This window comes from Aphelocoma coerulescens, chromosome 3 (assembly GCF_041296385.1).
Source record: "Aphelocoma coerulescens isolate FSJ_1873_10779 chromosome 3, UR_Acoe_1.0, whole genome shotgun sequence".
Taxonomy (NCBI): Eukaryota; Metazoa; Chordata; class Aves; order Passeriformes; family Corvidae; genus Aphelocoma; species Aphelocoma coerulescens.
Window position 1 is genome coordinate 71827294 of NC_091016.1, and position 27526 is coordinate 71854819.

General features: G+C 40.7%; 2 protein-coding genes across 9 annotated transcripts in view; both read right to left on the reverse strand.

Annotated features, from left to right (window-relative positions):
- Window positions 1-68: 68 nt before the first annotated feature.
- HINT3 (histidine triad nucleotide binding protein 3) lies at window positions 69-6895 on the reverse strand. 3 transcript variants are annotated; one of them, XR_011149927.1, is made up of 6 exons: window positions 6558-6895; window positions 6041-6158; window positions 4618-4687; window positions 3734-3860; window positions 1326-1777; window positions 69-691 (listed from the first exon to the last, which is right to left on the reverse strand). XR_011149927.1 is itself a non-coding variant. In XM_069010844.1 (6 exons), the coding sequence occupies exons 1-5, from the start codon at window positions 6708-6710 to the stop codon at window positions 1730-1732; spliced, it is 516 nt and encodes a 171-aa protein (XP_068866945.1). In that variant the 5' UTR covers window positions 6711-6894; the 3' UTR covers window positions 69-691; window positions 1693-1729. The 3 variants fall into 3 exon arrangements, 2 of the variants coding, with proteins under 2 accessions (XP_068866945.1, XP_068866944.1); XM_069010844.1 differs by having other exon boundaries at window positions 1693-1777; window positions 6558-6894; XM_069010843.1 differs by having other exon boundaries at window positions 69-1777.
- Window positions 6896-10549: 3654 nt separating this feature from the next.
- The window catches only part of NCOA7 (nuclear receptor coactivator 7), an 84942-nt gene continuing 67965 nt past the window's right edge, over window positions 10550-27526 (reverse strand). For 3 of the 6 annotated variants that reach the window (XM_069010836.1, XM_069010834.1, XM_069010835.1), the window contains 8 exons: window positions 26313-27367; window positions 24724-24892; window positions 17822-17969; window positions 13741-13869; window positions 13446-13598; window positions 12838-12933; window positions 12109-12182; window positions 10550-11190 (listed from right to left, as the gene is read on the reverse strand). In XM_069010836.1, coding sequence (XP_068866937.1) covers window positions 11055-11190; window positions 12109-12182; window positions 12838-12933; window positions 13446-13598; window positions 13741-13869; window positions 17822-17969; window positions 24724-24892; window positions 26313-27367 — 1960 coding nt within the window. In that variant the 3' untranslated portion in view covers window positions 10550-11054. Of the gene's footprint in view, window positions 11191-12108; window positions 12183-12837; window positions 12934-13445; window positions 13599-13740; window positions 13870-16255; window positions 16701-17821; window positions 17970-24723; window positions 24893-26312; window positions 27368-27526 lie in introns of those variants that run through there. The other 3 variants (XM_069010837.1, XM_069010838.1, XM_069010839.1) reach the window with 3 other exon arrangements.

The window sequence follows — 27526 nt, forward strand, 5'->3', positions numbered from 1 at the left end:
GGGTGAAGAGCGAGCAAAGGGCTATCTAGGGTCAACCCCCGCAGTCAACTATTCCACTGCACTGGAAAATCATTCCAAGATTAGCATTTATTAATCCTTTTTGACAACAGTTCATGTTGGTATTTTAAATATTACATTATGTCACAGTTCATAAATTAATTACAGATCAGAACACAGTTAAGTTTTAACTCTTAAAAGTCCTTAATGTTCAGGTATTTCACAAAGTTAGAAGCCAGCTCAAACCTCTTCATCTACTGCACAGTCCAAGTTCAGTGGCTTTAAGTCACACTTTTCCTACAAAACCTAACAAATTAAAACCCTAAAGGGCTGCAAATGACATGTGAGTGCCCACTAATAACAGTAACAAGACATTAGGAAGATGATCTTACAGACAGAGAGGTGTAAACTCTCCCAGGTAGAAAATGTTGTTCTTCTGCAGACTCTCTGAAGTACTGTAAGAACATTACAACACATCGTACCACTAAGGCAACAGGTGCTGGATCCGTGGAAAACACAGGATATTGTGTTCAGGGAAGCTTGCAGGTGCAACAGACGTTCTCACCTCAGCTGCATCTGAATGCATCAGGCAAGGGCACTTGGATAGTTTGGCACCAAGGCATGCTCTGTGAACAAACAAAATCCACTTCATGTGTTCTGGAGTTTTAACTTCCCAGTCTGCCTTATTATGGTACTGAAAAACAAGCGATAGCATTCCTGATTAGAGTCATGCAGCAAAAGCAAATGTTCAGCAGGTTCCGTAAGACACTTGGCATGTTCCAATTTTGGGCTGAGTCCCTGCTATCCCAAAGTCAAATCACATTGCTCTTATGTAAGTCTGACACACACACACACACACACACAGCGTTTCAGACCAACTTCTCTTACTGCTCCATTTAGAATCCAAATTTGGCCAAGGCATTAGTAATCTGCAAGGGACTTCCAGTGAGAACAAGATCAGAAAATCTGGATTTTTCTGTCTACTGCCATGCAGAAGAGCAGTATATTAAATCTGTTCTTCTGAACTCTTCACGTTCTTTGTAAACATACAATAACTAATTTCAAATATTGTGCATATAAGAGGGAAAAAAAAATCTTAAAGTCTATTTACACATAAACCATATTCTAGGTTATACAGCATTATCACATTTTGGCCACATATTGTATTGATATTTACTGTGTCATTGTGATGCAAACAAGGCAGGTAACATTGAAGTGGTTTAGCACCAGAAAGTCAGTACTGTACTTTCAGCAATGCACCTACTCATCACTAGGCATAAGTAACATATCATACAAATGCAGATGGGAACAAATGTTTGAAATGTTACCTGCAATCCCAGAACAATGCATCTTGAAAATGAAAGCTTGATTCTGCAACAAATACTCCCTTTGGTACCATTCACAAGCTGTTAGTTTTAACTCGTTGCCTTGGTTGCAATACATTCTGCTGCTACACTTGGCCTTTTAATAGGAAGAATTCTCTGCCTGTGTGCATGTGTGTGTGTATTACGGCTGTATATACACAAATATAAAATTGTAACTGAAATACATCACACTATTGCCAGGGAAGTATACAGACTGATGTATCCAAACGGAAGAATTAGGTTGGCAGCTACAAATTCTGTGTGTAGTTCCTCATAAGGAACTAAAGCTTTTTTATCCTGGGATATTATTGGCAACATCAAACTGTGCAACCTTAATTCAGAGCTCGAAGACCAAATGACACAAGGTTTCAGCTGGCAGCATTTTCAGTTTGCAGTCTCTCGATCAGCTGTTCAGCCTATAAAGAGAGAAAGCAATGCATTAACTACACCATGGGCCTTTAGCTTACTGAAAATTCCATTTTAAAAACAGTGACACTAACAGAGCCTTTGCTTTTCACTTTTACAGACAAAGTGTACAGGAGAAGCAGAATACAAAAACTTCTTTCAACAGCAGACTCACAGTTTCCACCAAACACTCATGAGGTGATCAGAAGAGGAAACATAACCTGTGGAGGTTAGAGGAGGTTTGAGCAAATAAACAGCAGATCTATTAAAGCACCATGACTTTAGAGACCTCAGAAGACAGCAGTGCTCAGAACAACCAAGTGGTGAGACCTGGGATTCTCTGTGAGCCACTCCAGAACACTGTGCTGTGACCTCTCATCACCCACCCAGCTGCACCACCAGCCACGAGCGTTGCTGAGGGATGGAGGGCGTTCACGTGTGTGGCTCGTGTCACAAGCTATTACCTCATCCTCTGGTTACATCACTGCACCAACACATACTTTTGTCATCATACATGGCTGTTTATGCATCATGGGCAGAACTGGGACAGCTGTACTTCCTACATTTAACAGCACCAGCTCACACAGCCCTCAGGAAGGCTCAGAGCAGAAGTCAGCCAACAAGCAGGCCAGATTAGGCATGTGGAGGCTTAAGAGGGGCACTTCTGAAACAGATCAGTTTACTGTCAGCCTTTGCTTTTTTTGCCAGTCCTACTGAATTGAACTTTTAATTTGAGCCAGTGCTTGAGGCTTTATAGTTCCTCAAGGAACTACATTAAAAGGTGAAAAGCTCAAGTTTGGCATATTTTAAATACAGAGAGTAAAAATGCAATCAGCTACTTCAGATAGGAGCAACTCAACAGGACTTCAGTAGTTACTGCAGTTTATTTAAAAATAAAGCTACATAAAGCATGCAGAAACTGAAAATGATATCTGAATCCTGTTTTGCATTCTTAAACAAGTACCACATTCAAGACACTATAACTAAAAAAAAAACCAAAACAAAACCACCACCAACCTAAGAACATTTTCCAGCTTGACAACAGGGCAAAATATCAAAGTGCATCCATACTGGATAACCAGAGTTAGTACGGTTCTGCCTGAACTAATCCAAGATAATAAGCAGTAAAACTACACAGCTATATGTATTTGAGGGACAAATATTTGTAAGATGCTCAATAACACAGCAGACACTTCTGCTTTTCTGGAGCTAGGTATGATCTTCAGCAAGGTCCCACTGTGAAGAAGCCATGTTTCTTCTCTTTAAGTAAGAAGCTGTCTATGTTCTTTAGGTAAGACAGACCTTTTTCAGCACTTTGATTTTGGGGATGTGCAGTGATACCAGGATGCTGCAGGTACATTGCAAGGACAGGTGCTTTGCTGTATCAAGGCTGTGAGAGTGAGGTTTAGATCGAGAGAGAGATTTTCAAAGTGCTTTAATCAGTGTCAGTTCAGTCTCATTACTAATCCTTACTGACGTAAATCAGTAAAACGTTTTTGTAAAGCAGGCACTTGGTTTAGTCTAAAGATGACAAGATGAGAAAAACCACATGAAGTGATAAATGCAATCATTAGGTGGATATGTTTTCACCTACACTGGATTAACCAGGGTATGTGCAAAACAGTCCATCACAGTTGAATATATCCTTTTATATTAAAACCCAACTATTTACAAAGTGTCCACAGATGCACAACACAGAGCCTGAGCTTCAGGCAAGATCCAGAACTACTGTACTGTTTGCTGTTAGTTATTAGCACTCCATTCCACCTTAGTAAGCATAAGCATGAAGGGCTTTACCTTTATTTTTTCTCAAACAGTTAATTCAAAACACATGTAATTGAGAATTAAAGTAACAACAAAAAGAAATGGTCAGAGAATTTTTGGACACAGTTAAAAGGTTAGAAAGACATGGCATTTTCAGCTCATAACTGAAAACCTACAGCAAAGCTCACCTGCATTACACTTACCGTGATAAACCAGTAGGAATTGATTCTGTAATAGAGCCTGGAGAAGAATCCCAGCTGACTGGCTGGAGCCAGAACGTGAAGATGCAAGTGGGGTATCGAGCAGAAGGGAGGCCAGTGAAAACCCATTCTTCAGAAAAGGAAAAGTACAAGATAGTGGTGGCATTAATTCAGGAAGAAGTGGAACATCACAGGTTATTTAACAGGATCCACAGAACTAACAACTCATCACATTTTCATTGTACATAAAAGCAAGAACAAAAACATGCCCTTTCATTTTACCACAAAAAAAAAGCTTTTCAGATGCCCATTAACCTCCTCCCTCACATCTCGGTATTTAAGACACATTTTTAAAATGAGGAGTTAAATGAAAAAGTACCTTAAATGTATCCTATCTAGTTTTCAGCTGGAAAGCCAACTATCAATTTTAATCATGAAGGCCAAGCTAACTATTTCTCTACAGTGCTTAAATTATGTTACAGTTTATTTCAGCTATCAAAGGCCTTAAACCAAAGAGTCCAGCACCAAAATCCAGTGAATGCTGGTATGACTGAAAGACAGGGTAGTGCCCTGTTTCAATAGGCCAAAGTTTACCTCTCTTCTGGCATCTAGGATTTAAAGCATATGTGCAGCAAGTGCCCTCCTTATTCCAAGATGTGTTCAAGAAGGAATCTCAGAGCTAGAATGCAATTTGTGCCGGAACTTTATCAGAAAAAAAAGTTTATATTCAATGCCAGCAGATTTTAATTGAGAATTCATGCAATAACTGAATGTAGAACTGATTTCTTCCATAAATCACAGTGCAGGTTTTGCCACCATCTCTAAAGTAGCATTCTGAAAAGTAAAAAACACACTCAACAGAAAGATGGAAGGCTTCTATAACATACCTTACATCATTCAAGTCACTAAAATTATTCTTCTGGAGAACAGCTTTTCCAACTTCCATCATTCTCTTCACTATTAAAAAACACATAAAATTCATTTTTAAAATTTATTATTCAGAATATTAACTTCATTAGACTAATCTACACTGAGATCACAGACATGGGTTTTTCGAAATATAAACACTGTAACTACTCCTAGTCAAACAAAAGACAATCAAGAGAGTGCGTGCAATGATTTACTTGAGAATTGCCACTGATACCAACTTCCACACCTGCAATGCTTTTCAGTGTTATATTATTCTAAGAACTTTGGCCAAAGCCATGCTATCACCAGACCCTTATTAAAAAAACAACAACTACTGATTGGTCAGGATGATGACTTTACACTAAATCCAGTGTTGTATCTCTACACAGCTACAGAACTTTGACCCCCAGGTCCTGTGAAGGCTGGAGTAAGTTTCAGAGACGATACATAAATTAAAATTAAAATAAAGTTGTCAGTCTTACTTATTACCGGGTGGGTTTCATTGCTCTATCACTGAAAAATGCAGCAACCCTAATACAAAAACTTAAGGCAAAAGTCAAAGGAATTGTGAATTGTCTTGAAGCCAAGCACATACAGAAGTTTTTTTTCTGGAGAAAACCACCCTATGTTTAGAGAGAGAAATAGAGTGATGCAAGATTTGCAAACTGCAATTATAACTCTTTTCTTGCATAATATAAATGTAGATATCCCTAAGGTGGAATCTCTTCATGGCTGCAGTTTCTCCTATTACTCAACACACTTAGCTAGCCATATCTTGTAAAACAAATTCCAGGACAACGTCTTTTTAAGGGGGGAAAAAAGCTAAATAAACCTAGCAACAATAAATCATGGCTTCAACATTATGGAATTTTATTTTTTCAAAGATTTTTAAAGTTTCCTGGAACACCATTTCCCTTTTTCATCTGTCACTCCCTTTTTTCCTGACAAAGAAGGCAGCACTTATCTGAAGGTATACACTTTAAAAAACTTTTCTGTAAGCTTTTAGAATTGCATATGCATATCTAAGAAAATGCAATGAAGCAGCACATAAATGCTTTAAAAATAAAGCTGCACTTCCAACAAAGTGCAGAGGCATCTATACTCCATGCAAACAGACGAGATTTCATGCACTAGGGCAATGTTTTTCCAGAACTGCACAAAAAAATGCGCCATTCTAGAACAGCAGACAGAAGTTCCCATAAAAGGTAAGTCCCTATCTACACTCACTCACTCACTCACTCACTCACTCACTCACTCACTCACTCACTCACTCACTCACTCACTCACTCACTCCAGCTATTTTACAAATGGTTTCCAGAGTTGTAGTTTACTTGACAACACCCTATTTCAGACTGTGAAAAATGTTTTTCCTTTAGGTTAAGCACACACTTGCAGCCTTACCTAGAGGTATGTGCTCTGTCTTCAGTGTTTTGCAATTTCCCATGTGCTTCACGGGCACCACCAGGTAGTGGTGGGGGGCACCAGGTTTTATATCTCTAAAGCAAACAAGGTCTTCATCCTAAAAAAGGATGCAAACATATTAAAATGGACTAGGACGAGGACACTGGCAAAGAGTAGGTCAATGTCCGTATTCTCCGTATCGATGCGATACCTAATACCACAGCTGACGCAACTAGCAACAAAAGCTGAGGGTTTTGGAGGCAGCCCCCAGGCACGGTGCCCCGTCCGCTGCTGACCTTCCGCAGTCAGGATTCCTCGGCGCCAGCTCTGAGGCTTCCGGCTGCTGTGCCAGAATTTACGGAAGGCACGGTGTTTTCCGTCCGAACGATGTTTCCTCGCTATGTCCCCGCAGGAGCTGAGGGCCCTCGGAGCCGCCGCGCCCCCGCCCAGCCTTAGCCCTGAGCCCTGGGCCAGCCCGTGAGGGAGCAGGGACGCAGGGCGGGCGCCCCTCACCCACCTCGCAGGGGAGCAGCGCCGTGCCCGGCTCCTCTCGGCGGGCGATCCTGCAGAACACGCACTTCCTGTCGTAGCCATCGCGGCCACCATTCCCGGCTTCGCTCCCCTCAGCGGCGGCAGCAGCACCTGCGGCTTCAGGCCCGGCCGTGGCCATGGCCCCGGCCCCAGCCCCAGCCCCGGTCCCGGTCCCGGCGCCCCGCCCGCCGAGGGTGGAGCGCCCGGCCCCGGGAGGCGCCTCTGGCTCCGCCCGCCGGGCACACGCGGAGCTGGCCCGGGCCTCGCCGAGAAGTTTTCACCGAAAATAAAAATTAAAAAAGAAAAAAAAAAGTAATAAAACCAAGTGAATGCCTCCCGAGTTCATTAAAAGTTGAATTGCCGCGGAAAAAAAACAAACCAAACCAAACCAAACCAAACCAAACCAAACCAAACCAAACGCGCAGTAAAGAGGGCAGATAGACAGTAAGTGCTTATGATGCTGGATCTTTCTCGTTTTTCACCAGAAAGCTGTGTCCAGCAATTCATTGATCAATACAAACCAAGAAAAGCCTTTGAGAAATTTAGACATTTTGCCCCTATATTTCAAGTTACTTGGATTTTTGTATGTATGTATGCACAAATAATCTTAAATACCATTTCAGCACTGTTGCAGTTTGTTCAGGGTCACTAAAACAATTCCGGAGATTTTTCTGAGTTTACATTTTTTCTTCTACACTCCCAGCAGTGAGGGCTGAAGTCTGATGTTAGTTCTAACTGCATAAACTGACAGCCCTGAAATTGTTTCATGACAGCTATACTAATTCACAGTCAAAGTAAGATATTTCATAAAATCACAGAATGGTTTGTGTTGGAAGGGACTTTAAAGACCATCTAGTTCCAACCCCCCTGCCATGGGCTTGGACACCTTCCACTAGACCACGTTGCTCAAGGCTCCATCCAGCCTGGCCTTGAACACTTCCAGGGATGGGGCATTCACAATTTCTCTGGGCAACTTGTTCCAGTGCCTCACCACCCTCATCCTATCAAACTGCTTCTGAAGCTAACAGAGGGTATTGGTAACTGGTAGTTAGCCTTCAATTTCTAAAAATGCTTTCTTAATAGTTTGTATTTAAAATCGTTTGCACCGTTCATTAGACTAGAGCTGCACAATCACTGACCCTGCAACTTAAGTGTATTCTGTGCTCAAAAGGCACAGAGTGTTTGTCCCACAGATGACAGGCTAGAGTGTTTAAAAAGGTATTGAGATGAAAAATTTAGACCGAAAATTTCAAAAATGCTTGTTTTTTTTAAAGCAAGCTGTGCCTGTACAAACAGGACATGGTTGGCTTTTCTACTTGAAGCAGCTCACTTGCCAGATGTGCTGACCTGCAGAGTGGTAGGCAGTTCCTTTGCAATGACCTAACCTGCTCCTTTTCTCTGTTACAAACAGGGAAATCAAATCTTTAGAGTTTACAAATGAGGATTATTCTAAAAGTAACTAGATTTTCCTTTGCTCTAAAGCCAGCTTTGTGCAAAACATCCAACACAAAACCTGCACTTAAACCAGCACCAAATAAAACATCTGCTATTACTTGGGTACTGACAAGCCTGATTTGTGAGCGTGCATTTGAACACTGTCCTGAATCAAAAATCTGTATCCAAGTAGCACTGAAGGAACACATGCTTGATGTTGCAAGAACAAGCTCTTGTTCTCCCTGAGAGAAAAATTACTAGTGACCATAATTTTCCAGTTACTTTAGGAAAGTTGTTACTGCCATTTCACTCAATGCAAGGCTCATGGATAGCACACTTCTTCCACTTCACACATAATTGTAGTTTGTTTTCTCTTAATGCCACTTCTGTATACAATGAAAACCAACAAAACCCAAGAACTTTTAAGACATCTTTGCTTTGCTTGGCTGGACATAAAAATATATGTGAACACTTTGGAAATATGAAAAAGGTGCATACAGAAATGATGCATGTGGACATTTGACTTCTGGTATGGGGTTGGTCAAAAAAGATGAGGGGATACATGTCATTCACTACAGCTGAGAATAGCAGCAAGAGCTGCCAGATCAACTGTTTAACTGTTTTCTGGCATTTCTTGGCGCTTTGTCATTGTCTGTGTCGGAGTGAATTCAAAACACAGCTCTCTTTTAGAACACACCATACTACACACACAGAACAACTAAATCTCAACACCAACCCCACCAAAATCTCCAATCTCCTTATCTGTGTCTGTAAAATACAGTATTGCTGAAATTCTCTTTATGAGGTGGCACAGGTATTTGTCAGCATAACCTGTAACTTAAGCTGTATCCTTTAATCTTTAAAATGTTCTAAAGTTTGTGAATAAAAGAGAAAGCATCTGTAACAAGTTTCTGAATGCATAAATTCCTTTATTGAAAATATTGTGATAGCACTGCATTACATATATTCAATATTCATAGTTTCAAGGGTCACAGAATTTTGATTGAACAACACTGTTTTGAATATAGACCACAGCGTTTAGATATGCTTTGACAAGGATAATATAATGGAGTAAGTTGTAGGTAGCAATAGTGAAATGTATGCAAAATGTTGAACTTGGTTTCATTTTGTTTGTTGTGGGGATTTTTTGCTGCGTGTTTGGTTGGTTGGGTTTTTTTAACTACTAAGTGGTCTTCTGCCACCATTTAAAAGAGCAAAGAGTGTTAGATATTCTTGGTATCTTCAAAGCATTATGCTGTCAGCAACTTCCAAAATATTTTAAAGCATTACTAATAAGAACTTTATTTATGGCTGTAGTAGACCACAAAGAAAGGAAGTGTGAAAAGCTCATGTGCAGCGTGTTACAGGCTTACTGTGTACAGCATTGTTTTTTTAGACTGTGAAACTTCTATGCAGGATTAAGATTTAGAAATGCTTTTGAAAGAAAAGCAATTGGCTTTTTAAAATTATTACTTAATCTATTCAAAAAGGAAAGAGGAGTAACTAAATTGAGCTGTATTACTCAGTTAATAATATTCCAATATTAGATTGTACTGGTTTAATGCACACTACTGCCTCTAAAACTTGCCTTTCTCAGGACAACGAAACATTCAAGTCTAAGGGCAGGACAGCGCCCTAATATTGGTTAGACCCAGACTGTGTAAACAAAACCACAGCTTAATGGCAAAGCAGAATTCATTAGCAAACAGTGAAGATTGCCAGTCCTCTCTCACACTCTCTCCATTTACCAAAATTTTCATTTTGTAATAATAGAGTCTTTTCAGCTTTGGTGGTAGGAGGGAGTATCTGATAATTTCATGAAAAACAAACAAGAATATTTAGTTGCTGTCAAATCCTAAACCAGACTGCTGCTTGAAGTATTTTTTTAAAGGAAATGATATACGTAATTATTAGGAAAACAAGTTTTATACTAACGTGACCTGGCCTGTTAGGAAAAGAACTTTCTTCTCTAAATCTCAGTTGTATTTTCTCCTTAACAAATTCTTCAATTTGTAGAGAAATGCTCATAAGCCACAGTGGGTGGCTTATTTTGAATCATTTGGTGGTGATACAGAAAAACAGTTCTCTCTTAGAAATGTCCTTCGTAAACAGTCAAATAATACTCGGGCGTATTCAGAGCATGCTATCCCAATTCTGTGGACTGCAACAGAACTGATAAAGTCTACACCAGGGGGCAGCTGCCCAGTGTGTCCATACACTGCCAAAATAGTAATCTATTAACAGGAATGTGACAGCAGAGTTAAGAAGAAGTACTATCCACCTTCTCCCTCATTTCAGGAAAAGAAAGTAAAACAGAATTATGCACTCAAGTGTTTCTGCCAGGAAAACAAACCCTCTAATTAGGGTATAATGAAAACCAAATCTCATTTACAAAATAAAAGTATAAAAATTAACTTCAGAAATCAAATAAATTGATTCAGAATAAATGCCAATGCATAAGAAACCTACCTCAACAGTAATTATTTATCAAAATGTGATTTGAACATTAAACAAAAAACCTCATAGCTAATACATTTACAAAAAAAATATATTATACAATAACAATAAATAAAATAATTTTAAAAACATGTTCCCTTAAGTGCTGTGTACACCTATTTCTGATTCTTTTCCATGACAAATAGTATGCTGTAGATTTTGGTAAAGTAACCTTTTATTTTTGGTCAGCATTTGCATGTTGAACATAAATACACATGGAATGTACTAGACAGTTATAGATCTTCCACAGGATTTTTTTCACAGTTACATAAAAAGTTTTCAACTTATACATCATGAACGTTTTCATAAGCATTGTATCTTCAATGGAAGAGTGCTGGAAGAGGAAGTAAAAAACACTTCAGAGTGATCTCTTACTGTTCTTACTGCCTCTCAAAACCAATTCTTTTATTCTTGGGTTGTTTGTTTGGTTTTTTTGCGTAGTCATGCTCTGGTACAAACTTGAGGAAAAAGCGTGTAACGTGGTGAGGCAGCCTGCACCTTCTGGGTAGCTTTTAAGTGCCTAATGGATCCAGTCCTTAAGGCAGCCAGTGTTTCACTCAAATGTCCATACTTCTACATCTTGTATTATGAAATCTTCTTTCTTAGTTAAGATGTCATTATTGAAGGTGCTGCAGGAGTTGCTTCGCCCATGATACAAATCTGCATCTAACCATAAACCAAACCGGCCACTAGAAAGGAAATACACAACAAATTTGGTGTTACACAGAACAGTAAAAACACTGAAAGTTGTATAAACAGTCAAAGAAGTCATATGCAGGAATCTAAGTGACTCTGAGGATCTCTTAGGCCAAATGCAAAGGGCTCAGTCCCGGCAAAGCACTCACCAAGAAGCTCATGGAGCAGTCCCCTTGCTTTTGTTTGCTCCAGTGAGCAGAGCAGCGCGTAGGATCCCGTGAGTGCCCACAGCCCACGGGCCACCCAGCTGCTCACACTGCCAGCTGTGGCTACACCAGGGCACAGACCTTGGGGTCCCTTCCCTGGCTGTCTGGATGTGGACAGAACACCTTCTGGTTAAAAGGAGGAGGGAAGTTTATCCACTCCTGATGCAAACCATGCCTAGCTGTCCCATGGTGCAACCTCCAAATAAGCTTTAGTTGGTTGTACAGCCTTAGCCCTTGATTTCGTACCTACTGACCTTTGAAACTCATGACCTGATTATGCCCTGTCTGTATTCTTGCTCTGTGCATCAACAGAAAAAAACTTAGTAAGGACCATGTGATAAATCCTAGAAACTGATGGCAAAATTGCCATTAGGGATTATCTTCCAGTGACAAACCTCTTCAGCAGTGAGTGATATATCTACCCAAAACATCTGTTTTGTTCCTGGCTAAAAAAAACCCCAACTAACAAAACAACTCTGCAACAAACCCTACTTGCCTAACATCAAGCAACTCTAAGCAAACAAAACTGCTCTCAGTCTGTAACAGAAATCAGATTGCTGAGGTATCTTCTCTAAACAGTTTACTAGAAGTAAGGTCAGCCATTTTACTGGTAAGTTTTTATTGCAACTACCATTGTCCCTATTTCCATTTAAAATTTAAAAAAAATAGTTGGCTATATGATTTGAAAACCAAACACTCACTCACCCTCCACCTCCAAGCTCCAGAGAGGTAGTGTCTCCATTGATGAAGTAGGTGTTCTCTCCACTCCATTTGAATACCTGAGGAGGGGAAAAAACACAAATATGTTTGGACTGTGAGGATTCTTGTACTCTCAAACTACTGGGCACCTACTCTTAGCAGCTGAAAGGTGTGGCCATCTTTTATTTTGTTCTTGAAAGGGGAAAAGGTAAGGTAGAAAGTAAAAGATCAGTACATACTCAAAACTATGAACAAGGCACTCTAGTCCATATTTTAAACTCTGCTTCCCTCTCTAAATCAAGTGGTATCCTGTTAAAAAGGAACAATGTGTTCAATATGGAAAACGTGCAGAAGCCATGAGCATTAAGGGGTATTTCAGCACCACTCATCTCTGTTTTGTTGTCACTGTGATCCTAAGAATGCATGAAATTATATTCTGTTCTTGATATCGTTGCCTTCCAAGGTGAATCTTTGACAGTTCACTCCTTAACTCCTTCCTGCTTCCCCCTTCAATCTACTTAAAACCCTCTCCTCACCTTTACAGACTATCCTCTCTTCAGATAATTACAGACACTTCTGCTTAAAGTATTGCATTGAAGCAGTGAATGATTAACTGCATTCATCAACATCTGGCACATCTTCTACACTCAAACATGCTGTCTTCATAAAAATCTCATAAATGTTTTAGAAGTGGAACCCAAAAAATCTTATTTGAGAAAGTGAACACCCACTTACCTTGAAATGTGGACTGAATGTATAGAGGAATGTTTCACCAGTGCCATAGTAATGGTCACTAAACCTGAAGGGATGTGTAGCATACGCTCCAAATATCTGTCAGAATAAAATTATTACATTACTTTTGTGGACAGTGCAAAATCCAAGAGAAAAAATCCCAAACATTTCAAAGTACTTTCTAAGATCAACTGAGCTGATTTTCATGTTAGAAGAACCAACTAGTGAAGTTTGTTAGATGTGCAAGTATTCCTCCACATCTTCTGTATTCTGCAAGTTAAAAGCCAGATGACAACAATGGCAGCAGGATTGCTGACTCTAGGAGCTACTGAAGAATGAGACCTCCAGGGAGGCATTGTTTGTCACAGCTTAACTGAGATACCTAAGAAAGGTACTTCCAAAGGCACTACTGCACTCATTGCAATTCTAAAGCCTTTATTAGTGCTGAAGTACTTGCCAGCTGTAATTCAAGTTTAGGCAGTAGAAAATATAAAAGAATACACCAATGTCTTATTTTGGCTTGACATCACAGTATGAGTAGCATTTCATAATGATCACTTTTCATGATGTTTCCCTTTCGGCTCCACCCCCCCAGAACAAGCTCTCCTTACCTGGTTGTCCATATCCTTGATGACAAGGAGAACGGGGCTGTCGAGAGAAGCTGACTTGCGGTACAGAGTCTTCAGGCTGGTGCCATGCTCCAGCGTGCTGTATGCCAGGCGCCACGGATAGCCCTGCACCCGTGCGGGCAAGCGCCGGGCAAGCTGGGCAGGGGGCAGGGAATGAGGGAAATGGTTACACAAGCAGCACAGGCACTGAGCCAGCCTATTCTCCTTCTCACACTCGACAGAGACAGCACCACATCTGCTGTCTGCTGAAGGAAACCTGAGGGTTTTCCAGCCATACCTGCTCTATGTGCATGTTCTCCAGGAGAGCGCTGTGATGCTTTAAGATAGGCAAAGTATCATCATCATCTTCTTCTTCATAGTAACTGCAAACGCTCTTTCTTCGTTTAGCTTCTTCTACAGTAATGATCTGTGGCAAGAGAACAAGTGTCCAACCTAAAGCATAGCTCTTACACCATCAATCCTCTGTTGAAGTCAATTAATTTAAAACTTTCTCCTCGGCTGTCACACTGTATGGAGCAAAATCACCATATGGGATGGTTTTATCAAGCATAGGTACCCATAAGAAAATGGGGAAAATCTTAACTGGCAAGGTGTCTTTGTGACTGCAGGACAGTCAAGGTCTTTATAAAATACATTCCTAGTTGAAAATTATCAAACAGCTCTCTGGAAACTTCTGTTTATTCCTTTAAGACTTTTTAATATTGTAATATTTTAAAAGGTGAGTCCATATAAATATTTCTAATATCAGGTTTGAATTGACATACTTAAAAATCAAAGCACAGACTTCTCTCCAGTAGATACAGATAAGTCCCACTAACTTTTCCCATAAAGCTAGAAATAAAATGAGCATGCGAAACCATGCACCTAATGCTTGTCTATAAAAGGACTCAACAACCTACAAGATGCTCAGAGAGACAGGGGACAAACTCTGGACTCCACATGGCATGAGTAGCAAACAGGAGCCCAAATGTGGCATGGGGCAGGAGCTTCCAGGCTGGCAGCACCCATAGTGCCCAGAGCTCCCTGCAGAGAGGAGGAAATCACCTCATCCATCAGCAGCAGCAGTCCAGGTGTCCTGGCTCTGGACAAGCTGCTGCTGGGGTGCTCAGCCTCATGGCTGGCAGAGGGCATCACCTGGCACAGCTGGAAAGCTGCCAACCCTTCAGTGCAGCTCGGGGCACTTGGCAAGTGCCAGGAGCCTCAGCTCTGCACAGCAGTGGGAGGTGAGATGAGACTCGCTGTGTCCAGCAGTGGGGCTTTGGCTGGGGCTCAGTGCTACCACGGCACAGAGGAAGCAACAGCAAAAGCTCCAAAATGGAGCTGACAAGAAAGAAAAGAGGAAGCAGCAAGGCCTAGCTACAAAACAAACAGGAAACCATAAACCACCTTTTCCTTCCATGAGTGTATCACCACAGTGGTCTTGTCTTGGAGCAGGAATCTCAAGATGCAGCTGCAGAGCCCACTGTGCACTCTGCTATGCACCTCGCTGCCAATGAGGCTTCCAAATGGCTTTCATGTTACACACAGATCAAGTTTTGCATAATTGCTCCATGCCTTCAGGATCACTGGTTAAATTTGCAGAAGCTGTCAACAGTCGAGACAATTGGGAAGAGATGCCTGGAGATCCTACACACACCTGCCCCTCAGGCAAGAAAGCAAATGCGCTGGACTGACTCCAGCTGTGGATTTAACCACACAACAAAGCACAGAAGTTTTTCATGACGACCAGGACCGGTGAGGAGTTCACACAGCCCTAATACCATCAGTCACACCTGGCATCCCCAGTGGGATGAGAGCTACACATTGCTGCATGCACTCATGTCCAGCCCATGCTCTCCTGCAGCTGCTTGGAGCTGAGCAGGGCACCTGGGCACTGGCACTCCAATAATGCAGGGTCAGGAAAAGTGAGGAAGGCAGGATCACAAGGCAAAATCCAGCTTGCAGAACTAACACTGCTATGTGCCCCTGCACACCTGAGCAGTTACAGGTATTCCTGCCCAAGAGACTGCAAGGGCTCTACAGCTTCATCCTGTCCCTCTGGCCTCTTCTTCTGAGACCACATATAATCCTGTGCTGGAAAATTTTTCATATGGTCAATTTCAGGAAAGATTTGCACTGCAAAATTAGGATAATTAAAAAACAAAAAAACACCCCACAACAAACTGTTCAAAGAAAACAATCTTTCTACTTTTATCATTGTTCTTTTTTCACCTTCTGAGTGGTTTGCCTTCCCTCCTCATCTCCCACACCATTATTGTATATATTTTTTTCAGTTAACACCTTTTTCGCCTTAAATCGAAAGTACCCAACTCCCCTTTTGATGACTATCTTTTAGGAATAGTCTCCCCTCCAGGAGTGGGGGAAAATTATCAACCAACAGCAAATCAACCAACAAGAGGTATCTGTAGCAAAATACAACCAAACTCACACAGGCAAAACCTATTAACACAGTTGTAAATTGACTCCAGAGACAGACAAGCCCCCCCTCTTCTCTGCATACACACCTATTCAGTCTCTGAACTGCACATGTGAATGAAGTTCAGTCAACAACTGTAGAAGGAGGCATCTGCAAGATCAGGTATTTACAGACCACACAAAAGCAGAAATGGATGAAAAGAATCGACCACTACAGAAACCAGATCTACAAAATCTTTCAAAGATTTTATAGGACCAAGGAAGGAAGATACCTGAGGTGGAAATGCCCCCTGCCTGAGTGCAGAGCACATTTATTGCTAGGACAGAAGTACTGTCATCAGATTCACACTGTTCAAATGGGAAACAATTCAACATACCTCCACAAAAGGTTCCTCCTGGTCCGGTCTGGCACAGTAAACAATTCGAATATTCAAAGGCATTTGTCTCTGTTTCATCATCTAGCAGCTTATTTCGCAGTACCCACTACTCTACCCCTGCTCTAGTGGCAGAGTTCTCAGCCACAAGTGTGACAGACAGCTACTGGCTATGGCATGCTGTGATAAGATTGCTTATATGCTTCTCTACAATTAGAGTTTCTGTTTCCCCGCAAGGGAGAGTGAAACTTTCACAGTCATCATGCCCAAATTTGGACGTTATTCAATAGAGATTTCCTGGCAGCCCTACTTTAAATTGGTAAAGCTGGAATGTATTACAAATAAAAGAGACACACCTCTAAAAGCAGTTTCCAGCTAATTCTTCCTTCCAATAAATATCTAAATAAAACAGTGAGAGACAAGCTGCCAGTGTGGCCAGACCTCTCCTACATCTGTTCTTCGGATCGCTGACTCTCCTTCATTTCGGTTTTATGAAAACAGCATGCAAATAACTGAACAGTGAAATCTAGTGCAATGTATGACTGCACTCAGCTCTAAGCAACACAAAGAAGGCTTCTTTTTTTCCCCCCATCTTTCAGTTCACAAAGCACCAACATTGAGAAACTACAAAACTGTAAAACTATTAGCTCCTTGGGAATAGAAGTTGCTGCATTTCAAATGACAAGTCCCACTTCCAAGCTCCATCTTTCAACAGAACATACTTTGACAAAAATAGTCAAAAAAAAAAAAAAAAAGAGGGCAGTAGAATTTAAAGAAAACAAGTTTATGTTTAAGACAAATAATCAGATAACTTTTTTAATCACCATCAAGATATTTCCCACTTTGGGATTCGTCTTTTTCATTTATTCCATATCCTTAGCACAGAAAGTGTTTGAGCATTCAGAAATATGATTTTTTAAATGTGTGCAAGCTTGTTTCTCTTAGAAACTAGGCTTTGTATGCAGAAGAAAGACATAACAAGCACAAGCATGCCGAGTGGTTAAAATAGATTGCAAAAGACCACACGTGAAAAAGCCAAAGTCCAATGATAAAACTTATCCCACTTACACCCAATATTCAAACAGTACTGCTGTGTGCGCCAGAGTAGCACGGGTCTGGCTCATCACCACGCACCAATCCATTTCAACCAGCACACAGGAGTCTGGGTTAGTGTTTACGTGCATATATAGATTTTGAAGATTTTATTTATAGCACATAAATACATTAGGAAACACATTAAAAATTTAGCAATGCTGACAACATACGCCTGTATGGCTTTGCAAAAGATTAATATCACATGGTCAAAATATTTACACAACTTCTACTGGTTGCACACCAGAGAGCTCCCAGTTGTTTACCTGCTCTTTGTAGGGAGAGAAAAAAGGAAGACTGAAGGAATATGAGTACATTTCTGAGACAGACGCAAGCCTTAAGAAGACCTCTATATAAAGCAGCAACTGCTACAAAGAAATACCGTGAAAATCCTCAAAATAACAACTGCTGAGATTCTTAGCACAGGGATGCGTACTTGATATGCACATGCTTCATGTAAATGCAGAAAGGACTCACCTCCCAGCTTTTAGTAGTGGGCTCACTAAAGAAGTTGTCAATCATGTCAAGCTCCTCCTTTTCTACCACAACAAAACCTTGCTCTTTGGCATCTTTCCCATATATTTCTGGTGACCACTGAACAAAAAATGTGTACAAGTGATCCACCCTGTGAAGAGAAGAGGAGGAGACAACCATTGTTCAGTGGTCCATGAGTACAACACTGTCATGTAGCACAGAGGTTTTGCCCAATGACAAAGCAGGGACAACCACACAAACAGGATACCTGTGTACCTCCACCCTCACTTACCACACAAAGCAACAGCTCCCTCCACCTGGGAGCCTGAACCACTTCAAGGTTTCTCTGATTTCACTCCCCACAATGTATTTTTCTCCTCCCTTTGCTATATGCAAGACCAAAGCATCATGGTAAAGCAATGTGACTTGTCCAGTCCCACACAATTCATATTAAGAAGTCAAATTGATTGGTATTACATCATACTCCCAAAAGCTGACTCCATAAAACATTCACTTTACCCATTTAGTTTGACCTGCAGCATAAAACAAGCCATGAGATCACCAGTGATGTCTACACTACAGTTCCAGCTGCCCTTTAAAAGTTATAGAGGCTAACCACAAAACAATCTTCATTCTCTTAGCATTATGAAAATAAGCTGTTACTGACAGCTTTGCTAATGATATAGTACCAGCAGCACATGCTCTTACATAAATGTAGTCAGCTCTCAGCCACTGTCTTTAAAAAGATGTTCCTTTACAACATCCATAACAAACCATGAAACAGTTTCTGAAGAAGGAATTAGTGTAATAAGTTAAAACGAACACATGCAATTTCAAACAGCAATACAACAGTGGATCCACTATACAAGAAGTTGAATTGCCAACAGAAAAACCAGACCCACAGTAAAGAGGGCAGATAGAAAGATAGTAAGTGCTTATGACATTTGATCCTTCTTCAGCTTTTCACCAGAAGGTTATGTCCAGCAATGCCTTGATCACAGAAAAGAGGAAAAACCTTAGAGAAATTTAGACATTCCCCCCCCCGTATTTCAAGTGACTTGGATTTATATGAATGCACAAATAATCTTAAAATACCATTTCAGCACTGTTACAACCTGTTAGGATCACTAGTATAATTCCAGATTTTTTCAAATGAGTCTACAAAAAGAATAAAGGATTTACTTTGCTTCATCATGGAAATGAAAAAGGAATAAATTAGCATTGCTCACAGAGGCTTCAGAAAGAGCAGTCTGATGATCTCTTTGCTAACTAATTTGAGCTTTAACTGAAAGAGAAAATTGACTTGAGCACTGTGTATTTTATGTACAGTAGTCCTACTCCGGAAAGCTAACTACGTAATTCCTACAAATCCCTCAGAAAGGACAATAAAATAGTGGTTGCTGCTGTCTGGCTAAGATCAGTTTGAAAGAATGCTTATGCAGGTGGATGAAGGAGAGCAGCACACTTGTATATCAGAATCACAGAATGTATTTATGTTTTAAGCCACCTCTGGAGATCATCTCTGCTTATAGCAGAGCTAACTTCCAAGTTAGGAGGTTGCACATTCTTGTCCATTTGCAGTTGGAAAATCTCCAACAGTGATTCTACAAGTTCTCCATGCATAGCCCATCTCCTGGGTTTTTTTCTCTTTTACCTAATCATGATTTCCTCTGAAGCATGTAGCACGTGATCTGAGAAGGGTCTGGTGCCATCCTACATTTTCTTTTTCTTGTCCCCTCACCTTCTTTTTTAACCAAGTGTCTAAAAGGAAGAGGGGAATAATGACCACCCAAGTTGTCTGGTTGTTCTTCTTTACTTGAGCCAGCAAGAAGCAAAGCTTTCATGACAGCAAGGACACACCACTGACATGTTCCATTTGCTCTCAACTCCCCCAGCTCCTTTTCTGCAGAGCTACTCCCCAGGCCACCCGTCCCCACCCTACTGCTGCAGGGACTGCTCCATCCCAGGTGCACAACTTTTGCATTTGCTTTTCTGAGCTGTCAGCCCACTGTGTTGAGGCCCCTCTGAACAGCAGCCCTGCCCTCCCATTATGAGCACTCCCCAAATTTTGTGTCATTCCCCAAAATGACAAAGGTGTGTTCTGTCTCAATGTCCACGTCACCAATGAAGGCATTAAACAGTATCAGTCCTCAAGAACACCGCTTGTACCTCGATGCCACTCAGACTAACTACCAACCCTTTGAGCCCAATGGTCCGGCCAGTTTTACAACTAGCTGTAACCTACCTGTCCAGGTCACATCTTGCCAGTTTGGCTATAAGGATACTATGGAAGATTGTGTTGAAAGCCTTAGTAATGTGATGGTAAAACAACAATCCATTGCTCTCTCCTTGCTCAAGGAGCTAGCAATCTCAAACAGAAAAGTTATTTGGTCAGTAGAAAAGCAATTTGCCCTCGGTAAATATATGACAGCCGATCCTGATGACTTCTTTCCCTCTATGTGCTTGGAATGGTGTCTGTAAGGACGTTCTTCTCAGGGACTGCAGTGAAGCTTGACTGCCCTGTCCTCCCACATATTTTCCTTGATTTTTCTGACAATGGTTGCAGCATTTGTCTTTCCAATTATTAAGGAACACTACTGGTGAACACAACCTTTCAAAAGATGATAGAAAGCAGCTTCGTAATAACATCAACCAACTTCCTCAATATACTCAGAATACTTCCTGTCAGGTCCCATGCACTTGTATATGCTCAGTTTATTTAAGTAGTACATAACTAAGTTTTTCCTCTGCAATGGACAGTTGATAAATAAATCCAGACACTCCAGATTTAAGAAGCAACAGCATCAAATAGAAACAGGTGATTATAAAGGTGATGTCATTCTGAAAAGGGATGTTCTGCTAATAAAATTCTAGCATTATGCTACAGTGGTATTTCCAAGCTCACAACTGAAAATATTTGAGCCAATTTTTAAATTGAAAAACCACTTCATGAGGAACTTTCTTACAGCCAACTTGACAGCTGCAAGAAAATTTATCCTAGAACTCAATAGCTGTTCTGGTGATCACATGCTTATGGGTGTATCATGCACTAACAGGGAAACATCAATAAAACAAAGTACTTGGAAATAGACAACTATAGAAACTTGAAGTCAGTAACTCCAGAAAGAAAATATTCAAAAGGCTCTAAGTCCAACCACTGTTCCTGGCCCAGAGAAAGAAATTAATCCAGAGACGTCCTATGACTTTGTTATAAATGTGCCTGACTAAATGATGATTCTTCACAAATCTTATGAGGGCTGAGGTATTGTAAGCCCTCATATGCTTTTATGAGCTTATACAGACTTCTATGACCCCTCATTAGAAGACATTAAGCTAGAGATATGAACAGGTTTTCATAGATTTCCTCTGTACGGCTTTATATCTTATTATTAGGAGTCTAAGAGTAATCTCCTTGTAGAAGGCTAATTCAAAAGGATTCTAAATCTAAGTTTTATGCAACCTATTCCATTCCATGAACAGGTGCATGGAAGAATGATCCTTCAGCAACAGGATCCTGTTAATCATTTTCCCTTTATGCAAAGCCCTGTGTAAGTGCATGGAAGCATCATCTAAGTACTGACTCCAGATAGCTGTGCTGCAAGTTCTTCCAGGTCTCAGCTTCAACTGTGTTAACTACAGGTTGTTACACACTAGCAGGAGTTACAACCCAGCAATATCTTGCTCTAGAAAAGGAAATCCCACAGAAACAGTAACAAAAACAAAACCAAAACTTACCCAAAACCAAAAAGGTCAACGGGGCAGGGTGCTAAAATTGAAACAGACAAACAAGCCTCAACTCCTCTCGCTTTTCCTCCTTGAAAATCTGTCTGCTTTCAAGAAAGAAACTTGAAAGATGCCCTCTCAGCAGCATGATCTCAGTGCAGTGTCTTTTACATCAACTTCAGTGCAAATTACGCATTCATAAACCAAACCTGTTTGCAAAATTTACACTATGGAAAATTAAAGAGGTTTACTTCTTGACTGAGGAACTAGTCAATGCTATTATTTACAAACAAAGAAATTCTGCATTACTATCTCGGTCTTGGTGCAAGGCATTTTCCTCTGCAAGGTCTTGAGGAAATGTGTGACCTACTTACTGAACTACTACTACTCAAAATCCACTAGGGTGGGAAATCTACATACCATTTAAACATAAATCCACATAGTAAGAGCACACACAGACTTACCCTCTAATACTGTGAGCTGCACCCATTGCAAAACTTCCCAGTAAAAGAATCAATCTCTCTATTCGTGTCCAAGAGCGTGGGTGCCCCTCTGCTCAGCTGAACCTGGCAAGAAGCTGCCCTGCACTGAGTGGTCTGTATATAAGGCAACTCAAGATGCCCAGCACACGCTCTGTGTGCTGAGGTGAGCACTGCTGTGACCAAGGAGGCAGCACAAAGCAGTGCTGCAGTCACTGATTAACTCAGCCATGCTGTGCTGGTCTCGGGGCGACGTGTGCCGGGACACATGCGGCGCCTGGGAAGCCACGCATGGGGAGAGAACACCTACAGCAGGCACAAAAGGCAAATGAGACTTAAGATTTAGTGACAGCCTTTACAAAGAGCCTCAAAGTTCTTCTTTCTGTATTAATAAAGTTTCCAGAGGCTTCCAATTAAAAAAAAAAAATTTAAAAGTACTGGGCTCAGAAAGCAGCAGCAGCCTGCACACGGAAGAGCAGCTCTGCTGGGAGCTGTGGGCTATGGGGCCGAGGCTGAAAATGGAGCTGTTTTCACAACTGATGACAGAAGCTGTTTTAACAGCAAACACTGTGACTGTGGAAAAAATGTAATTAAAAGCAAATCAGAGGAAGATTTAGCTTACATTAAATATAGACACGCAGACCAATTTTTTTCACAATCTCTCTCCAGGTTTGGACTGTTTTTTTTATTTTGTTTTTTTTTTTTTTAGTTACTACAAAGCATTAAGATGCTGTACAAGCTACTGTGACTGGACAAAGTGTTTTATTTATGCTGCTTTGTGGCCAACAAGATGAGAATGATATTCTTGACATTTTCACACATGAATATAAACTGCATTCCAAATAGTTTTAAATTTAGTAAATTATCTCACATTTTGTCTAAAATACATTGCAAAGCTATCCCAAACAACCTACTATTCATGGCACTCTCAAAATGCAACACTTATGCTTATATTCTATACAATACTGATGCAAGAATATCCCCAGCAGGTAGGAAGTGTTTTGTTTTGCTTTGGGAAAGCATCCAAGAGCTTGGAGAAAACACTGTCTTGTTCAAGAGGCAAAGACACATCTTGCATTAATACAAAGGAGTGGGTCTCACATTTAATTTCTGATCCAAGTTCTACTTGATCTTTCATGCAAATCTGTGATGTTAAAACAGGCATGAATAGCACCAAAAAGACCCAATCTTACAACCAGTCATTCACCACTACTTTTGATCAAGATCCAAACAGCAGCCCTGACATCAAAGCTCTCGTCTGTCAGCCAGCATGGCCAGGTGCTGCTGCAGCAGCTCACTGCAGAAGTTACTTTTTCCTTATTATAAAAACTGGAATACAAACCAGTTGTCAACACTTCAGTTTATATATGGATTAGGTCTGCTCACCATTCAGAAAGCTTCTGCTCATAAAAGGACAAGAAGAAAAGCTGTTTTCCAAGTCTGTGGTAAGAAGCTTGATAGATTTACCTTTTGCACAGAGCAATTATTAGAGATGACCTCAGTCAGCTCAGCAGCTTTATTCACTGTTAGCTACATTATCCCCAAAGCAGTAACTGACCTTGTGTTGTATTATGGCATCACTTCAACTCCTTGAAGTATTTTCTCACACTTTAACCTAGAATTTTCTGAACCCACCCTTTTGCAATCCCCGAGGAGTCAAGGACTGGGATCCGCAGATAGCAAGCAACCCAAAAGTTATCCAGATACTCTCCCAAGGGCCGCATTCCAGCTGGATTAAACCTCTCCCTCTCCTCCATGAAGAGTTCTAGGACAGCAACTTCCACACTACTACAGACAGTCAAAACACTCCTTTTTAAACCACAAAAAATATAAACACTTAAATCAACACACATGCTACATATTTGAAATTATAATTATTAAATAAAAATTATTTAAAAAAAATTTACTGCATCTGAAAGAGACACCTCTGAGATGGATCACAAGTCCAGATTCCTTCTTTCTGGTATCTAATTTACCAGAATTACTGATTTTGGTTCATCAACAGACCAGAGAATTGCTCTAGCTGCCTTCTGTCAAGAAAAGGATCACATATTTGATTCCTCACAGCCAGTGAAAATTCTTAGGTGATTTATGTGGAAAATCACAGACCTCCACTTTTTTAGTTTGTTGTTTGTTTTTTTCTAGAGTACTATTTATGCATTAATACACATCTACAGGAACACATGTTATGTTCCTCAATTTTACTGCAAAGGGACTATTTTTTAATGGGACAAAAGACAGAAATACTCAGACAGAATAACCTGTTTAGTTAGGAGTGCCTCCCTTTTCCCACATGATGCCCTTTGCTCATATGAAATAGCTATTTTTTTAAGCACTGACACCTTAGTGCATTTTATGATGCTCCAGCCACTACTCCCTTTTCCCCCTTTCCCTCACTTCCTAGACTACAGCTGAAACCCTGATCATCTCCCATTTTTATCATATGTTAGCTGCACTTATATCACTCTTTCCATCTTCAAGTGGCACCTGAGCCCTTTTTTCTTCCTACTGAGAGCCATATTAGACCAGCAATAAACACTGCTTTATGTCACTGGCATGCAATGAAATGAGGGCACCCCTCAGCATCCCTGCTGCACTTCATACCTTGGACCATGCAGGGAATGCCAGATTCAACTCTAGAAAGCACTACAGATTTAAAAAGTAACAGACAGACATTTCTGTGCTAAGAGGAGTGCAGCTTACCTTTCCCGAGGAACAGCAAACCAGTACTCTGGTTGCTTTATCTTTTTACTGTATTGTTGAGACATGGTCGTGCTCTGAGACACAAAGGACTTTCTCATGGGCTTGCCTACTTTAATGCACAGAAACATTGGAGGAGTCTTGCTCTTCTCCTCTTTTGAAGGAAGCATATCTGAACGAGACACAAGAGAAATGGTCTGCTTACAAGAAAGTACAAATACTGCAGCTGATAAAACACTGTGACCAAGATTAATAATCTTGTGCAAAGGAATACTCAGAGGCACCATACACAGAATTACAGCTGACTTTAACAGCACAACCGGTTTAGTAAACCACGTTCATCCTAAACTGAGGCCATTTATTCCCATTTTGTCACAGCCTGTATCCCCCTCAACAGTACAGCTATGTACAGAACAGCCCTGTAAAGAAATAGGTAAGATGACCTGGCTGGGTGCTGCCTGCAACATGAAGCAGGCAAATAAAGGGGACATGTTTGGGTCCCAAAAACCCATCCAGCTGATGGGTAATCTTGCATGCACACACACACAAAAAGCCCAATCAGTTTCTCGACTCTTTCAGTCACACAGCCATACAAGCAGCTTTTGTCTGCACAAGACAGGGCCAAGCCTAGAAGCAGTTTAAGCTCCTTAAATTGCTAATATGAAAAAAAAAACCTGCTTATTAAACTACAGCCTCAATCACACTGAGGTTGCCTTCTTTGTTTTAGGCATACACATACAGCCAAATACAACCAGCAAGATATAAACCCTTACCAAAAAAAAAAAGGAAAAATCATTTTAAGAAGAACTGTTCTTAAAATAAAGACTTCCACTTTAATCATCCCCCACCACTTGACACGAATCAAGGGTATGTCCACTGGTTCATTACATTACCCAGAGAGGAGCATCAATGCTCCAGGACAGACTAGTGCTTAAAGGCACTGGGCTGCCATAGAAATGGTAATATGTGTGCACACGCTCTGAACAGAGATTTCTTTCTGTTACATGCTTTCCTGGAACAGCCTGAATTATTTCTGATAATGCAACGACCAATCAGGAAAAAAGTGATCAGTCAGTAGGATTATACATGTATTCCTGTTTATCACTTCTTTAAGGGTTTCCATAGCATGAGAGACACCAGACACAGGCCAATAGTGTGAAGAATACTTTGGTACCCTTTGGTACCTTCATAGCAGTGCTCTATTACTTTGGATACTATCAGAAACCCACTGACAGACTTCAATGAGGCAACAGGGGTTACCAGTGTGGAGTGACAATTCCTAGGCCATGAAGTGTCCCTGCCAATACTGAACTGGATGACATCTCACTGTCCTTCTTAAAGCCAGCAAACAGAAGTAAAGATTATGTAAAGAGTGATCAATGAATGTGGAAAGAGCACACAAGCTACTTATCAAACTACAAGCTTAGAGAATTTGAAGATAGCAGATAACATAAAATTAAAATACACAAAGAGTAAAAAAGAGACCAGGCATTACAGAAAGAGGGAATCTAGAGTAGAAGGCTGTCAATTCAAAGGTTACCGTCATAATGCTGTCCAAGTCTCAGAGGAAACAAGGATAACCAGACACCTACCTTCAATTGGCACTTGAATTTTCTGCAGCAGCCACAGTCTGATTTCTGATTGATTGTCTAACTGTGTTTCTTGACAGGTCTTGTCTATAGCTGGTACTAATGAAGAGTCCACAGACTCTTTCAGATCCTTTTCCTCTGCAGCTGCTGAGCTGATTTCTAATGAAGGTGCTTTCCTTTCAACACAGCAGGAATCAAGCTCCATACTTTTAACTGTATGGACTTCATTAGCTTGGGACTTTGAACAGCTAAGTGTAAGGTCTATGCCAATTGCTTTATTGTTTTCACCTTTCTGGATTTCAGCCTTGTGTAAATCTTCAGATGACTGAGACCCACTTCCATCTTTATTGAGGTAAAATTCAATAAGTTTATCTTTCTCTAGCTCTTTCTTAGTGTCCAATTCAGTCTCCACCTTACCTGTCGGGGAACTGACACATTTGTTTACTTCTGGAATAACATCTTGCTTTTCACACAGCTCTAAGTCTAAGTCAGCTTTAGGTTCAATACTGTCCTTTTTTTCCAAGGAATCAACTGTCAAGTGCTCCTGGACTTCTGTAGTAGGTTTGGTTACCTGCTGCTTAGTTCTCAAGTCCCTGGGGTCAGCCAGCAAGCCTTCCATTACTGAGATTTTCCTGTCCAACCCTCTATCCATACGAGATGATGTCTTTTCCAGCTCAATTAAGCCATGCTCTCCTCCTAGAGGGGATTTTTCTTTGGTATCTGAAGCATTTTTTTCCCTGGAAGGGTCCTTGGTACATGAATCCACATCAAACTTTTCCAAATGTTCAGTGGCAGTGATGTTGTTGGGAAACTCCAGAGACTTTGATTTGATTGAGCCGGTACTCTCTGATGACTGAAGAACTTCAAAATCAGAAGACTTTTCCTTATCTGAAGGCTTTATCTGTTTGGCACCCAGAGCAACAGATGCATCCCCATTCTGCTGCCTCTTTTCCTTGCTAAGGGATTTGAATTTGCTGAAAGGATTGATATCTTTCTCAGAGGACAGGTCTTCCCATTCTCCTGGCCTGTACAGAGGACAAAGATCCTTTGGTATGTCACTGTCAGGGGAAATGATGGATGTACATACGATGTTAAAAGCAAAATGGAAACAGAAAAAAAATGAAAAGAAAACTAAATATCAACTTAACTTAAACCGTGAAACTCAACGAAAAACAACTTTCTCCAAAATAAACATACAGAACTGGAAATAAGTGACT

Excerpts from the sequence above, each read along its gene's own strand:
- HINT3 (XM_069010843.1), bottom strand. The coding sequence starts at position 6,710 with ATGGCCACGGCCGGGCCTGAAGCCGCAGGTGCTGCTGCCGCCGCTGAG. Across the intron at positions 3,861-4,617 it reads AGTGACTTGAATGATGTAAG|AATGGGTTTTCACTGGCCTC; the intron begins GTATGTTATAGA and ends CCTTTTCTGAAG. Across the intron at positions 1,778-3,733 it reads ATTCCTACTGGTTTATCACG|GCTGAACAGCTGATCGAGAG; the intron begins GTAAGTGTAATG and ends CTCTCTTTATAG.